This window comes from Phoxinus phoxinus, assembly GCF_949152265.1.
Source record: "Phoxinus phoxinus genome assembly, chromosome: 4".
Lineage (NCBI taxonomy): Eukaryota > Metazoa > Chordata > Actinopteri > Cypriniformes > Leuciscidae > Phoxinus > Phoxinus phoxinus.
Genome location: NC_136879.1, coordinates 23,290,719 through 23,307,064, shown reverse-complemented (window position 1 = coordinate 23,307,064; position 16,346 = coordinate 23,290,719). Strand labels below are relative to the sequence as shown.

Below are 16,346 nucleotides of genomic sequence, written 5' to 3'. Positions count from 1 at the left end.
AGCCAGAGCTTCTTTAGGGTTTATTTCTACTATAAAGGGTGAACTATTCCGATGTGAACTATGTGGCAGCTAAGTACCACCCACTACCAATATCAGTCTTTTAACAAATCCGGGACGTCATGTAAACTAATTTATATTTATGAGCCAAACAGTCACAGTATCACACTCACTCACTCACTCACACACACACACACACACACACACACACACACACACACACACACACACACACACACACACACACACACACACACACACACACACACACACTAACTAACCATTCAAAGAAAACGACATTGGACTATTACTATTTACCTTCAAAAAATAAAATGGAGCTTGAAACTCGGAAACAACACTGTAAGTTATTTCTGAATACTTGGCATTTTCCCCCCATGGATATATAGGAGAGTGCGGGGCACAATAACGCGGGGTTAAATATAACACGGACCTTTTAGTCAGGGTCAAGCAGGTTGTGTTACCGCAGGCTACACTCGCTGCCATAATAATAATAATATGAATTGCACCTTTAAAAGCAACTTCTCAAAGCGCTTTAGGCTACACAAAATAAGCAATAGGCTACAAAGCTCAAATTAAAAGAAGCCAGCCTCCCGCTGATTTGTGGAAAGTTAAGATTTCGTGAAGATACTGGACAAAGAGTGATTTGACACCATGCAAGTAAAAATTTTCATCATATGCCTACGTTTTTTTCGGTTTCTGAGTTGGGTGTGTAGCCAAATGTAACTTGTATTACCTTAATCACTGTCTTGTTGGCTAAAACATAGCACCATTTTGAAACATGTCAGCAACTCCTAGCAATTTTTTTTTTTTTTACTCATAGCAACTGTTAGCCAGGCTTAATAATTTGAACACATCGGGGTTAGTTAATTAGTAAAACAGTGTTACAACTAAGTCGCCAAGTGTACAACGATAATGAAATGAAAACAGGGAACTACACAACTTTCCAGGCTTGAGAATTTATTTATTTATTTTGCAACATTTAACTTTGTTGGACTTTCACAAACAATGTAGCCTATGATTTTCCCCCACATTTGTTTACTATGCATTGATAATTTGTTTATTTATTAATATAGCCTGTTTTCATGCAATAAACCCTTTAAAATGTAATTTAAGCTGGGTTGTATTATTATTACTGTTGTTGTTGTTGTTAATAATAATAATAATAATAATAATAATTTTGCGTACAGCTGCCATACAAATATAATTCAATTGCAATTACAATATTTGATGATTTTATTTATTTATTTATTGCAAAACTGCAGCCCTTATATTTCTATATTGATCCATAATAGAAGAAGGATGATTGGATGAGGGATGGATATCTATCTAGATGCACAAACAATATCAAACTATACAGATACATTAGTACTGAAATATGTGTGTTACACACAAGTGTTATAATGTATACAACTAACCCCTCTGTTTGTTACAATTAACCCCGTATATGGGGTAAGTTGTAACATTTGCACTTCTGTCACTTACAGTGCAACTGCAAAAATGGTAGGTCCTAGAAAAAACTTTACGTAGTGTTCATTTGTATCAGAGATGTGTATGTTGCTTGTATAAAAAAAAAAATTCATCGAACTTAATTCTTTTTTTAATAATTGAGCCAATTATTGGGGGGGGGGGGGGGGGGGGATATTTGTGGTTGGTGAATGTTAAAAGTGTACCGTATAGGGGCCACAGACATGGGCTGTATCTTGCAATTTTACATTTTTGGTTTACTTAAAAATAACATTAGTTCAGTCTTATTATTATTAATGCTATTTAATAATAGTATTAATCATTATAATTAAATGGGTCATATTAAAGGATTAGTTCACTTTCCAAAAAAAATTTTTGCTGATCATTTACTCACCCCGATGTCAAGATATCCATGTCTTTCTTTCTTCAGTCGAAAATAAATTTAGGTTTTTGAGGAAAACATTCCAGGATTTTTCTACACAGAATGGGCTTCAATGGCAACCATCTATCCTAATGTTCAAAATAAGTTTAAAATGTCCGTCTCATTGCAGCTTCAAAGTCTCTTCACGATCCCAGCCGAGAAATAAGGCGTAAAGGCGAGAAATAATACATAAATAAAATAAAAATGTATATACTTTTTAAGCACAATTGTTCGTCTTGTGCTGGTCTGCGACGTGCACGTATTACGTCATCACGTTGGAAAGGTCACAAAAATAAATAAATAAATTAAAACAAAGATGTCGGACAATTTTAAGTTGGAGAAAATGAGATTTTTCGCCCTCCTCTACTTTTTTGAACCGGAGTACACAGACAAACAACTTAGATAGATGACGTGAACGTGACCTTTCCAACGTGATGACGTAATGCGTGGCGCGTCGCAGATCAGCACAAGACAAACAATTGTGGTTAAAAAGTATATAGATTTTTATTTTATTTTAGAAAATGACTGATCGTTTCGCTAGACCCTTATTTCTTGATCGTGAAGAGACTTTGAAGCTGCATTGAGACGGACATTTGAACCTTCTTTTGAACATTAGGATAGATGGTTATGGGATTAATATCCTGCCATGATTCAAAACTGAAAATAAAGTTCTGAAAGGTTGAAACTAAGTGTTCGAAAACTCAAAATCTTAAAAAAAAAAGTTTTGCAAGATCGAAAAATAAGATTTACAAGCTTGCAAAATGTAAAAAAATAAGAATATCTCTGCAAACATTATGTTGTTTTTGAGATTTCCTTCTTCAGAACTGCAAAACATTTTTTACGATGTTGCGCAATTTTTTTTTCAGAGTTTCAAATTTGTCAGTGTTCTCCCACTGTATAGTTTGTTTTCCAGATTTGAAACCTTGAAACCCGTGATCTGAAAACTGGTGTGAGAATAGGTGAAAAAAAGTTTTGAAACTCTGAAAACTGAGGTTCGAAAGGGCGAAACTTATTACATTACATTAAATTTGCACTCCTTTGCAGACTATTTTTTCAGAGCTGAGTTTACAACACCCACTTTGCGGAGATACGCGCACACAGTTGCAAGCTTGCGACTCGCGTGATTGTTGGCAGCGATGTCACACAGCTCTGCTCTGAAACTCTGAAACTCAGTCTCAGACTGAGCGAAAATGAAGCTTCGCAACCTCGCAACTTAAAAAAAAAAAAGCATGGAGGGAGGGCCTTTCTGCTCTTGGCCAATGCTTTGCTGTCTGCTGACGTACAGTCCAATCACAAGTCGTATTTACTGGAAAGGTGGCTTCTACACTGGTTCTTTGCATGCGTCCGGCAGATTGACCGTGACGATTGCTTCTGTACAGAGTGCAAATCCTTCCTCTCATTACCATGATTTACCTTTTTCTAGGATGATGTATAATTATTTACTATGTTCTAGTATATGATTCACCATGATTTACCATGACTTACCATGTTCCAGTATGATTTACCATGAATCTAGCATGATTTACCATAGTTTACCATGACATACCAAGTTCTAGTATGATTCAGCATGCTTTACCCTGTTCTAGCATGGTTTACAACAATTGAACACATTCTAGTATAATTAATATAATTCTAGCATGATTTACCATAGTTTACCATGATTTATCTTAGTTTACCTTATTTACCATGTTACAGGATGATTTACCATGATATACCACATTCTAGAATGATTTACCAGGATTCTAGCATGATTCACCTTATTTACTATGATTTACCATGTTTCTAGCGTTATTTACCATGATTTACCACGTGTTAGCAATTATGTGACGCATCAGAACAAATGAAGTGATAAACTCTGATACAACTCTGAACAAAATATGATTGTGTTATAATAGTAATTGTTATGTAAGGAATTTTTAGTGTCTAAATATATGAATGCAAAAGCACATGTGAAAAGACTATTAAATTGTAGATTGTCCAGCAGAGGGCAGTAGAAGACCACTTATTGGCTCACTTTCATTTTTACAAGTCTTGATTTTTACCAGTATTTTAAGTGGTCTTCTACTGCCCCCTGCTGTCTCTTCATCATACTACTCCCTAATATTGTTATATAATTCATATTTAGACTTTATAAAATCATTATTTTAACATTTACAATCACATTTTGTCAAAATTCATCTATTGGAGTATTACTATTGACAATTGTGTCACATTGAGAAATGGGAATCCTGAAAATGAAAGTAAAAAAAAAATCCATTTAAGAGCAGCAGGATTATATTTGTAATCTTTTAATCAGCTTTCAGCATTGGCTAATAAACAAATGCTTAAAGCTATATATTTGTTATTATGACATACGTGTAATATGTGTGTAAGCATGCATAATGGAGTTAACATGGAGAAACCGGTTTGCTTTAGTGCAAAAAAATACTGGTAAAAATCAAGACTTGTAACATGCTGAATCATACTAGAACTTGGTATATCATGGTAAACTATGGTAAATCATGCTAGATTCATGGTAAATCATGGTGAATCATATACTAGAACATAGTAAATAATTATACATCATCCTAGAACAGGGTAAATCATGGTAAACTTTGATAAATAATGGTAAACTATGGTAAATCATGCTAAATGTATGGTCAACTGTGGTAAATTGTACTAGAATGTGGTAAATCATGGTAAACCATCCTAGTACATGGTAAATCATACTAGAATCATGGTAAATCGTACTGGAACATGGTAAGTCATGGTAAATCATGATAAATCATCCTAGAAAAAGGTAAATCATGGTAATGAGAGGAAGGATTTGCACTCTGTACAGAAGCAATCGTCACGGTCAATCTGCCGGACGCATGCAAAGAACCAGTGCAGAAGCCACCTTTCCAGTAAATACGACTTGTGATTGGACCGTACGTCAGCAGACAGCAAAGCATTGGCCAAGAGCAGAAAGGCCCTCCCTCCATGCTTTTTTTTTTTTGAAGTTGCGAGGTTGCGAAGCTTCATTTTCGCTCAGTCTGAGTTTCAGAGTTTCAGAGCAGAGCTGTGACATCGCTGCCAACAGGCCCGTCGCGACAAGGCAAGCAAACCAAGCAATTGCTTGGGGCCCCGAGCTGGCCTGGGGCCCCAAGACAACGACTGGTTAAGAATAAAATGCAACGACAAAATGCGTGAGCACCCCTTTGATAGTCAACGCAGTAAAGTGCAATGACACTGTTATCGGGATACCCCTCAAGAGGGCCCCTCTCGCTGACAGCAGCCAGCCAACCACGCGATCTCTGCGGCCGGCAAAATACAAAACCTCCTCGGTAGTCATAATGAAGCGGAATTATGCTTCAGGAAGCCAGAAAAGAAAAAGAAAAACAAGATAGTGGTAAGTGATAAATTACACTGGATAAAATAGCTCTACTTGTCTTGTACAAATGGTGTAATTTTGCAGCAGGTAGGCTAGCAAAAATATGTTTATGTTAGCTACCTGCCTGACGGCAAATGCTGCTGGTAACGAACAGTTAGTGCAACTTTTCTTTTGCTGTAATATGTTTTTTTAACGGGATAAGGAAGACGCAGATCTGTTCCAGAATCACTGTTTATCGTATTTAATGACATGACATTGCTATAGCTTGTAATAGGTTTTGATGAAAGTGGCATAGTATGCTATAGCCTACTAACTATTCCACCGTGATAATCTATTTATGGGGGTTAGGAAAACCACACAATAAATTATGTGCGTAAAACATTAGCTTGAGATGATTTTAAGCATTGGTAGGCTAGTTGTGAAAGCAGCTGCATCCCTTTCCTTCTAATATCAAAATATGGAAATGCTAACATATCTTTTCGGTAACGCTTTATAATAACCATCATTAATAGATGGTAAATTGTTAGTTATTTAATCTTTAGTTAATTGTCATTTAACAGTTAGCAAACAGTCTTTTTACCCATCTATAAACAGTATTTAACCAGAAAGAGGCAGAGGAACATGATTTTTTCATAGCTTATCTTAATGTGCTAGTGTCGTGTGATATACAGTTTACGCAAATATGACATTATTTTTATAAGTTACCAATGGACCTTGAACAGTTACTTTATTCTGTGTGGCAATTTTTACACTGTTACATTTTGAAGTACAGTATCAGGATTCAGGACAACCCACGTGTTTTACTGGTACTGTTTATTAACTATTTAACAAGGTATTATAGTCATCTGTCGCAACTTTATAATAACCTTCCAGATAATGTTTATAGACAGTTTACAAACCAACTAGTAACCCTTAACAAAGTGTTAGGAATATCTGGTCCGTCTATCTATGTAATGTTTATAGATGTTTAAAAAAATGGTTCCTTAAAGGTTTACAAATTTTTTTTAATCATTACCCGATACCCAATATATTATATGATAGACATAATGTGTGTTACAATAAACTGTTAATTTACAGCACTATTAATAATTATTAAACATTATATAATAATGGGGGGGGGGGGGGGCCCTCCATGTCCATTTTGCTTGGGGCCCCCAAATTCCTTCAAACGGCCCTGGCTGCCAACAATCACGCGAGTCGCAAGCTTGCAACTGTGTGCGCGTATCTCCGCAAAGTGGGTGTTGTAAACTCAGCTCTGAAAAAATAGTCTGCAAAGGAGTGCAAATTTAATGTAATGTAATAAGTTTCGCCCTTTCGAACCTCAGTTTTCAGAGTTTCAAAACTTTTTTTCACCTATTCTCACACCAGTTTTCAGATCACGGGTTTCAAGGTTTCAAATCTGGAAAACAAACTATACAGTGGGAGAACACTGACAAATTTGAAACTCTGAAAAAAAAATTGCGCAACATCGTAAAAAATGTTTTGCAGTTCTGAAGAAGGAAATCTCAAAAACAACATAATGTTTGCAGAGATATTCTTATTTTTTTACATTTTGCAAGCTTGTAAATCTTATTTTTCGATCTTGCAAAACTTTTTTTTTAAGATTTTGAGTTTTCGAACACTTAGTTTCAACCTTTCAGAACTTTATTTTCAGTTTTGAATCATGGCAGGATATTAATCCCATAGATGGTTGCCATTGAAGTCCATTCTGTGTAGAAAAATCCTGGAATGTTTTCCTGAAAAACCTTAATTTCTTTGACTGAAGAAAGAAAGACATGGATATCTTGGATGACATCAGGGCGAGTAAATTATCAGCCAAATTCTTTTTGAAAGTGAATCCTTTAAGTTACAAATTTGTAGCTATTTAGGTAGGGCATTGTGTAGGATAACAGAAAATGGAAAACGCAATTTGTTCATAAAAAGTAATGCACTGTGTGACAACATAATTCTTTTACAGTTCACAGGGAAAGATCACATGGATGGAAGTATTTTACGGGGTTGTGTCTACTGGTGATCATGAGTTGTCTGGTAAGTTCATTTATCACAGCTGCATCTTTTAAAATGGCAGCATTAATTCTTCAAATTAAAAATCAATATTGCTTAATCAAACTAAATAGTTAGGCTACAAAATATTAGGCACCATGTGGATAATGTAAAATTGTGTAAATAATTTTGACAATAATTATTCTTTATGTTATGCTAAAATAGACTAGCGTCTATTAAGTCGCCTATGCAGACTGACAGGTGTAATGGGGTCAACGTTACTGTAGGGTATATGCTACATAATTCTGAACTTCTCAATGTTGTCTAGCTAGCCTGTGGCTATAATATTTTCCCAGTCGCATTGTTTGTCTTGAGGACCTATAGGCTGCTTTGCTTGCTTTTAATCTTGTTACTCTCGGTATTCTGCAGATTTGTACTTTACAATTAGGCCTATGCTCCTTGCAGATATTGTTGAAAACTTTTTATTATGATTTGAAATGTCAAACTGAAAAGAATTAAAACCCAGAATAGCCTAATTGTAATTTCTTACGCATGTTGCGCGAGCGCACTTCAGAGCGAACTCACATGTTTCCATGTTTTATAGGGACTTTCCATAATGATTTTATACATGTAAACTACAGTAGAGCCCTGCGTGGGATTGTTTTTTTAATCCCGCTCCCCCTGAATTTCGGACCATTACCGCACACTCCCGCAACGTGTGTGTTCCGCTCCCGCCCGAATCCGCAATATTTGCGTAACACGAGAATTAACCTCATTGGATCTTGTACCGACTCGCGGAAAAACACACAATTTGTGAGAAATCAAGATTACCAAAAAAAAACTTAACAAAATATAATCCACTTCATCTTCTCTGAGGTGAATAGCCTGTAGGTACCTGTTGTGTTTGACATAAGAAGTAGGCCTGCTAGTTTTCAGAAATTTACGTTGGGTCCCGCAGAAGCCAACTCCCAATGCAGATCTCTACTGTACAGACTGTATTTTAAAAAAGTACCTGTGTAACAAATGAGAATGCCTCGGATTCTCTCGCCATGACTGCATTCTCTTTTGCGGTAGGGCACCCTCAAGCACGGGATCCAGTCGCACCGGTTGTATTGCCCTCATGTCATGATGGCCATGGGTGTGAAACCTTTTTCTAGTGTGATAAAAATATTTAGGCTATCTAATAGGTATTTTCAACATTAAATGTACAAAGAAATGCAGACTAAGAATGCTCAGGTCAAAGATCATACAGTATTTACCCAAAAAGTGCTTAACACTGTAGAACTAACAGTCATATGATTAGCTTAGATCATTACAAACCAATCACCAGAACAAATCGCAATGAAGAAGACTTGAGTGACATTGATTTTTACTCAACTGTATGATTTAAATGTATATGCAGGGCTCCAGACTGCGACCAAATGGTCGCATTTTGCGACCAAAATTTGAGCGTGTGCGAATGAATTTTACATCCAGTCGCACATGTGCGACCAGTAAATTTGTCCCCTTTTTTTTTTTTTTTTTTACACATTAAACGTGGAAGGGGCTTATCAATGAATCCGGAATGTGTGGCAGTGCGAGAAGAATATAGCCTGGGAAAACCCAGACCACTTCCGGCAAATTTAGATTTGCTCTGCAAGTGGGTCTGGCAAAGAGCCCATTGAAACCCATTTCCAATCCGCCGAAATCGCGGCACCAATCAGAAACGTTTTACACGATGACGACAGAGCAGAGACGGTGACGCAGATTTTGTACATTACAGGGTCAGGGGATCTCTGGATAATCCGTAATTCGTTTGTAATTATAAAACGAAAATACCGTTTTTCTGTTTTTTGTTTCAAAACGAAAAACCAAATAACCGTTTTTGGTGTCAGAATCAAAAAACGAAAAACCAATTAAAAACGGGCCGTTTTTCGTTTTTGGCGATCATTTTATCGTTATTCCTTTTTGAACAAAGAATGAAGAGAGTCTTTGAACTTCAGTCAATTCGTTTTTCGTTTATAAACCAAAAACGGAGGTCACGTGGTGGATAATCCGTAATTCGTTTTTCTGTTTCAAAATTAAAAACCAAATAACCGTTTTTGGTGTCAGAATCAAAAAACGAAAAACCAATTAGAAACGATCCGTTTTTCGTTTTTGGCGTTCATTTTATCTTTATTCCTTTTTGAACAAAGAATGAACGAAAAACGGAAGTCACGTGGTCTATTCCTTTTTTGGAAGCGAAAGTAGGCTAACCCTTTCAAAATAAAAGTAACTAGCTATATTTAGCGAGGTGATTGTAGACTAAAACTGAACTAATATAACGTTTTTTAGGACAACTAAAGTAGCACTGGGTGTGAAAAAAAACACTTTAGTTAACTGAAATAAAAATTAAAAATAATAAAATAATAATGGCTGTTAGGGAGAATTAAACATTTGTAAGACCATTGGTGACCTGTAACTTCAGATTAAGACAAGTGAACTCATTTTATATGTAGCTTAGGATAGCAGGTAGCCTATTTATTTATAAGTTTCTATTATTTAATTCACATTTTAGTTTTGTAACATATTTATAGCCCTTCTTGCTATGTGGAAGCTCAACCAGCAGGTCCCCCTTCTGTGCACCGACTCTTTCTGTGGCGACAACAGGCAACAAGGGTTTGACCTTTTGACTTGTGTTTTTATCAAAGAGAAGGCAAGCACTGCTACCAACAGAAGCTAATCATTGAGTTTGAAGGGTGTGCAGAACTTCACCTGCCTTCCAGCTCTTCTTTCTATGGCACTAAAGCTGCTAAAAACTCTCAGCATCCACCATACTGTTACCCCTTTCTGTGTCAAAAAAACAAAACTCTTCCAAAACAAATCTATAAAGTTGTATACTTTTTATTTTCCTTTGCATTTTTCTCCAGTGTAATATACTTATTATGTTAGTAAAGTAGATGAAATATTTTTTTATGCAGCTTGTAGTTCTCATTAGTTATGTAGACCTTGTGTGTGAAACCTAGCCTTACTCAGTCAAAAATTATCTCTAGCTCTGGGATTTTCAGATCTTTTAGTGCTTTTTTAGGTTTAATTCTGTTTGATGAACCACCAGGGAAAGGCAGTGCTCTGTACTCTTGGTACTTGTGTAAAGTAAAATAAAAGTGAAGTTAAATCATTTAGTTTTTCTCCCTGGTACTCGTGTCAGGGCCTCCCAGAGTTTCCCCAATACCTGGAGGAACAATACCTGAGCACTATGTGCTGGGTTTAAGGACTGATGTTAGTAGCAAGACTGGCCCCATGCAGTCACCTACCATCACTCTCTCTCTTCAAATAAATGCTGGACTGGCAGGACAAAGCAGCACACCACTCCTTCCTCCGGCACCATAAAAGGGCCTTGTTGTCACTTTCAGATATTTACATCATGGTTTATGGTAAGCCACATCTTTGAATTGTGGCACTACTTTTGTGGAATTGGATGATGTCAACTTATGTCTTTAAATACAAATGTACATCATAATGTACAACGGTACAGTGAAGCAGGGCTCTGCATTGCAACTCTTTCACTTGCATATATGCCCTTAAATGATTTACAAGCATAGTGGGTGAGTGAAGACTAAAACCTACTGTAAATGTTATAATGTTAATGTTATATTATACTTTTATACATTTATACTAGTGGACAGATGTAGATTTAGCCAGAGCCAGGTGCCAATACAGCCTCCTCCTGAGAGCAACACATTCCCCTTGTAGTGTTTTACATAGATAATAAATAATGTTCACCAATCTTTTTTATATAAAGTGTGGTGTTGGTTGTGCATGTGGCAAAATGGTCTTAAAATGTTTAATTCTCCCTAACAGCCAGTTATTATTTTATTAGTTTTAATTTTTATTTCAGTTAACTAAAGTGTTTTTTTTTTCACACCCAGTGCTACTTTAGTTGTCCTAAAAAACGTTATACAGTTTTAGTCTACAATCACCTCGCTATAGCTAGTTACTTTTATTTTGAAAGGGTTAGCCTACTTTTGCTTCCAAAAAAGGAATAGACCACGTGACTTCCGTTTTTCGTTCATTCTTTGTTCAAAAAGGAATAACGATAAAATGAACGCCAAAAACGAAAACCGGACCGTTTCTAATTGGTTTTTCGTTTTTTGATTCTGACACCAAAAACCGTTATTTGTTTTTTCGTTTTGAAACAGAAAAACGAATTACGGATTATCCACCACGTGACCTCCGTTTTTGGTTTATAAACGAAAAACGAATTGACTGAAGTTCAAAGACTCTCTTCATTCTTTGGTCAAAAAGGAATAACGATAAAATGATCGCCAAAAACGAAAAACGGCCCGTTTTTAATTGGTTTTTCGTTTTTTGATTCTGACACCAAAAACGGTTATTTGGTTTTTCGTTTTGAAACAAAAAACAGAAAAACGGTATTTTCGTTTTATAATTACAAACGAATTACGGATTATCCAGAGATCCCCTGACCACAGACATGGATGCCGCCGTGGAACATCACAACATCACTCGTTCGAATCAGCTATCGCGTCTGTTTCAAGCGATTTAAAATGGTCATTTTCGTTAACACAAACAGAGAATTGCTGAGAGTCTCGAGATGTTTCTCCGTCGCTCTGCATACGTCATGTCATTCATCGCTCTGATTGGTTTTAGATCTTTCCGACGTCCGTTGGTGACGCCCCTGTGGAAATGAATTGTCTATGGAGCTTTGCCAGACCCTTACTCAGTTACAACTGAGAGGGTCTGGGTTTTCCCAGGCTAAGAAGAATAGGGAATGGCCACTGTAAGTGGCTAATGTGTGGAGGGGGAGGGTCCTAGAGATAATCGAGCGCGCGTTTAAACGTCTGTGGGAAGCAGACGGAGACAAATATCACAACCTGCTATGTGCGTCTGAGCAACGAGCAAGCGAACTATTGACTCGTTCTTCCGACCTGCGGCTAGTATGCCAGTTAAATTCACTTGCTGGCTTCTCAAATAAAACATTACAACAGCGATAATAATAAAAAAACGTGAAGAAAATGATTACTCTTTGTGCATTGTTCAATGTGAGTCCCAAATGCTCGAACATGACCTGTCATTTACGCCGTCATCACCCGGGAGTTGATAGCGCACGAGCGCAGGCGAGACCTGAACTGCAGATGTTACCATCGGTGTTTAAACTAAACTCATTTATTTTGCCAATGCAAACATTCAAGAGCAAGACGCGAAAGAGAACTCGCGTCTAGATTTGTGCGCGCGTGTGTGTGTGTGTGTGTGTGCGCGCGCGCGCGTGTCTGTGTGTATGCGTAGGTTACTCATCTCGGACAGCGCGCAAATATTATCTTTCAAGTTATCTTTCAAGTCTTGCTCTTGAATGGACAAATTCACACAAAAAGTATGTCAACATGTCCGTCTTGATGAGCTCGTATCCTAGCAGACTGTTATGTCTGTTATGCCTTAAGTGAACATGTATGAAGAAAGACACTCACAGTATCGGTGTAGGCCTACTGAATCAGCTCTGAATTAAATAGCTTTTGTAACTTTAATAAGGATTCATCTTTAATTTATACAGTCAAATATGCAATGTTATTTTATATTTGATTATTTTATTCAATTTCTGTATCTGAAAACTAATGTTAGACCTACCTGAAAAGCATAGTTTATTTTATTAGTAGGCTTGGCTATCTTTGCTCTATTCTATTTATTTGTGCTTTTGCTTGTGGGTAGATTATTTCTTAATTTTTTTGACAGTAGTCTTTTTTTCCCCTGAACATAACACATACCGAATCATACCGAAACCGTGAACCTAAAACCGTGATACAAACTGAACTGTGAGCTATTTGAAATGTTGCAGCCCTAGTAGCCTACAGTGTCACAGTCGGATGATGATTCAGAGTGAGAGGTTTTAGTGGTGAAAAAGGCCGAACCCACCATTTTTGGGAAGACTGGCTGCAAGAATTCAGCTGGTTGAGGTAGTACTTTAAGGAGACGAATTCCATGAACTGCGAATGTTGCAGTCGCTACCCCATAACTGCGGGGAACACGAAGTTTGCCGACAGTGCAGGCACTTCACAGTTTAAACACAATACTCTATTTAATAACAATCTTATCCTCAAGCATAGAGTATGCGGTGTTAATAAATCAACTGCCGGTTGCTTTTAGAAGACAAGCTGTAACGTTAAATCAGAGTGCAAAGGCATTGTAATTTCTGCATCTATTATCAAAGTATTTATTAGTAATACACTGGAAATTAGTAGAAATGTGAATATTTGGTTAGTATGTTGATTTACGGTGTGCGCTTCTAAATTTCCTGGTTGTGCTCCTAAAATTTTCAGTTAGGGGCCACTGTGCTCCTAGGGAAAAAAGTTAGTCTGGAGCCCTGTGTATATGTACAGTATCATTCCATTTAGGAGACTCACTTGGTTGTTGTGGCCAGTGATCTCCCGGCCGTGAAAAAAACTTGGGAGTCGTGTCAGGTATATGCTGCGCAGCTGAGAAATAGATTCTACGCTCAAAATTCAACAACAGAAACATCTACAGTATGTGGGATTGAGGTAGTAATAGAAGTAATAAAGATTCTAGGCAAGGCAAGTTTATTTATATAGCACATTTCATACACAATGGTAATTCAAAGTGCTTTACATAGAAGAAATTAAAATAATCAAAGAAATAAGAATAATTAAAACAGTTTAGAATAAAAAAATGTAAAAAAAATACAGTACAAACAGTCGGACGAACAGTGGCACAGTGCTCATTTATTAAATGCAAAGCTAAACAGATGTGTTTTGAGTCTGGATTTGAATGTGGCTACTGTAGGAGCACATCTGATCTCTTCTGGAAGCTGGTTCCAGCTGCGGCTGGCATTATAGCTAAAAGCGGACTCTCCTTGCTTTGAGTGAACCCTTGGTATTTCTAGCTGATGTGATCCTAATGATCTGAGTTATATGTTGGGATTATATTCAGTGAGCATATCTGCAATATATTGAGGTCCTAGGCCATTAAATGATCTATAAACCAGTAATAATACTTTAAAATCAATCCTAAATGTAACTGGGAGCCAGTGTAAAGACCTGAGGACTGGTGTGATGTGTTCATATTTTCTGGTTCTGCTCAGGATCCTGGCGGTAGCGTTCTGTACGAGCTGCAACTGTCTTATGGTCTTTTTGGGAAGGCCAGTGAGGAGTCCATTACAATAATCCACCCTGCTGGCGATGCACAAAAAGCATGCACAAGTTTCTCTAAGTCTTGACTGTAAACAAAGCATCTAATACTTGCAATATTTTTCAGATGATAGTATGCTGATTTAGTTATTGCTTTGACATGACTACTGAAGCTAAAGCCTGGTTCACACGGCAGGATAATTAGGCCGATTTTAGTCCCAATTCACCCCTTCCGACAATCTTAAGGATGCTCCAATTATCGTAAAATAATCTGATCAGATATTCCTGCCGTGTGTGGTGTGTTAAGACTGCTCTCGTCTGCTCGGAAGGACATCGGGACCGCTCCGATCTCAAATCGGGGATATCCAACATGTTGGATTTATTTGGCCCGATTTCTTCTCGTGTGTGGTGTCCCCCAAGGACAAACGAGCACGCAGCCTGTGGACTGTGGCGTGTAGCCAATCAGAAAGCGAGGTACGAGGCGGCGAGGAAGTACCGGGAAACAAAAATCAAAACAGCCGGCGGCATGATGGCGCACCAGAAAGTCCGGTGGACGTCATAGATGGAGGACCAACTCGTCGACCTGTGGCAACACCACGAATATATGAACGTTTATTTCAACGGTAATTAATCTGTGTAGTACGTAACGACATTTCTATGAGATAAAACAACAACTCACCTCCATGTCATGATGTAGCAAGTATAGTCCATGCTCGCGTTGTCTCCACTTCTTTGGCCATCGCCTTTTCTTGTTTTTCTTATGTTTTTTTTCGCTTAAAAACAAAGCACAAACTATGGCCACTGCATCCTCTTCGTCCGCCATGATTGTTTACTCTGAAGTCACGTTTGATCTCGAGGGATTTTGCGAGATTTCCCATCTTGTCATGGGCGAACAAAACAGGAAACAATAGCAGGTGCTCAAAGTGTTTATTAGATGAATAGACAAAAATCCAACAGAAGGAAAGGGCGGCGACTCAGGCTCGTGCAGGGACTAGATGGTCAGAAGTGCGCTGGTGCAGTGAGAGTGACGAATCCCATCCGGAGCTGGAGTGCGGTGAACCCAGTGACGAAGACACGAACGGCAGGAAGACAAGGCACGGCAAACAAAGACACGGCAACTCCACGGGAACAGACACGGCAACAGACAGGACCTCAACAAACAATCCGACACTGGAACAGAGAATGGAGTGAGCATATATAGGGCACGGAAATGAACAGCAGCTGTGAACGGTGAGCATGATGATGATAATGATTATCAGCTGGAGCGCTGACGGACACGTGAGCGGGACAACGCCCACTCACACATAAACAAACATAGACACGAGACAAGAAGGAAACAATGTCTCCAACAACCGTGACACATCTGACCTGGGAATGCTCGGGAGTCAAATCGGTTCGTGTGTGATGTGTTGATTTTGCCGTGTGGCTGCACACCACACATTGTACGACCAAAACTGTTAGACCCGTGATTTTTTATCGCCGTGTGTGGGGTCTCTCAGGTTTGGAAAATCGGCCGACAATTTTAAAATCGTCCCGTGTGAACCAGCCTTAAGGTCTGACTCTAGAGACACACCAAGATTCCTGACTTGATTTTTTGTTATTTGACCTCTAGAGTGAAGGTATGCATTCACCTTGAGAACTTCATCTTTGTTTCCAAGCGCAATGACTTCAGTTTTGTTTAACTGAAGAAAGTTTTGGCACATCCAACTGTTTACTTCATCAAAGCATTGGAACAGGGAGTCAATGGGGCTGTAATCGTTAGGCGATAGGGCTAAGTAGATCTGTGTGTCGTCTGCATAGCTGTGGTAAGCAATTTGGTTGTTTCTCATTATTTGGCTCATTGGAAGCATGTACAGGTTGAATAGGAGTAGCTATTTTCTTTGATTCTACGCTCAAAAGACAACAAAATAAACAGGGAAGTATTGTAAGTATTCAGGGAATTACCTCAAGATACTGTGGTTATTAGCTATTTTTAACAACTGGAAGTTATTTAAAT

At 37.9% G+C, this 16,346-nt stretch overlaps 2 protein-coding genes across 5 annotated transcripts in view; one reads left to right on the top strand and one right to left on the bottom strand.

Moving 5' to 3' along the window:
- c4 (complement component 4) overlaps positions 1-16,346 on the bottom strand; it is a 94,201-nt gene that overhangs the window by 21,334 nt on the left and 56,521 nt on the right. The window lies entirely within an intron of this gene.
- Positions 169-16,346, top strand: part of LOC306997267 (NXPE family member 3-like) — a 55,272-nt gene continuing 39,094 nt past the window's right edge. Inside the window, exons 1-2 of one of the 4 annotated variants that reach the window (XM_079610494.1) lie at positions 169-357; positions 7,213-7,283. In XM_079610494.1, coding sequence (XP_079466620.1) covers positions 330-357; positions 7,213-7,283 — 99 coding nt within the window. In that variant the 5' untranslated portion in view covers positions 169-329. Of the gene's footprint in view, positions 358-417; positions 676-7,212; positions 7,284-16,346 lie in introns of those variants that run through there. The other 3 variants (XR_013797336.1, XM_079610495.1, XM_079610496.1) reach the window with 3 other exon arrangements.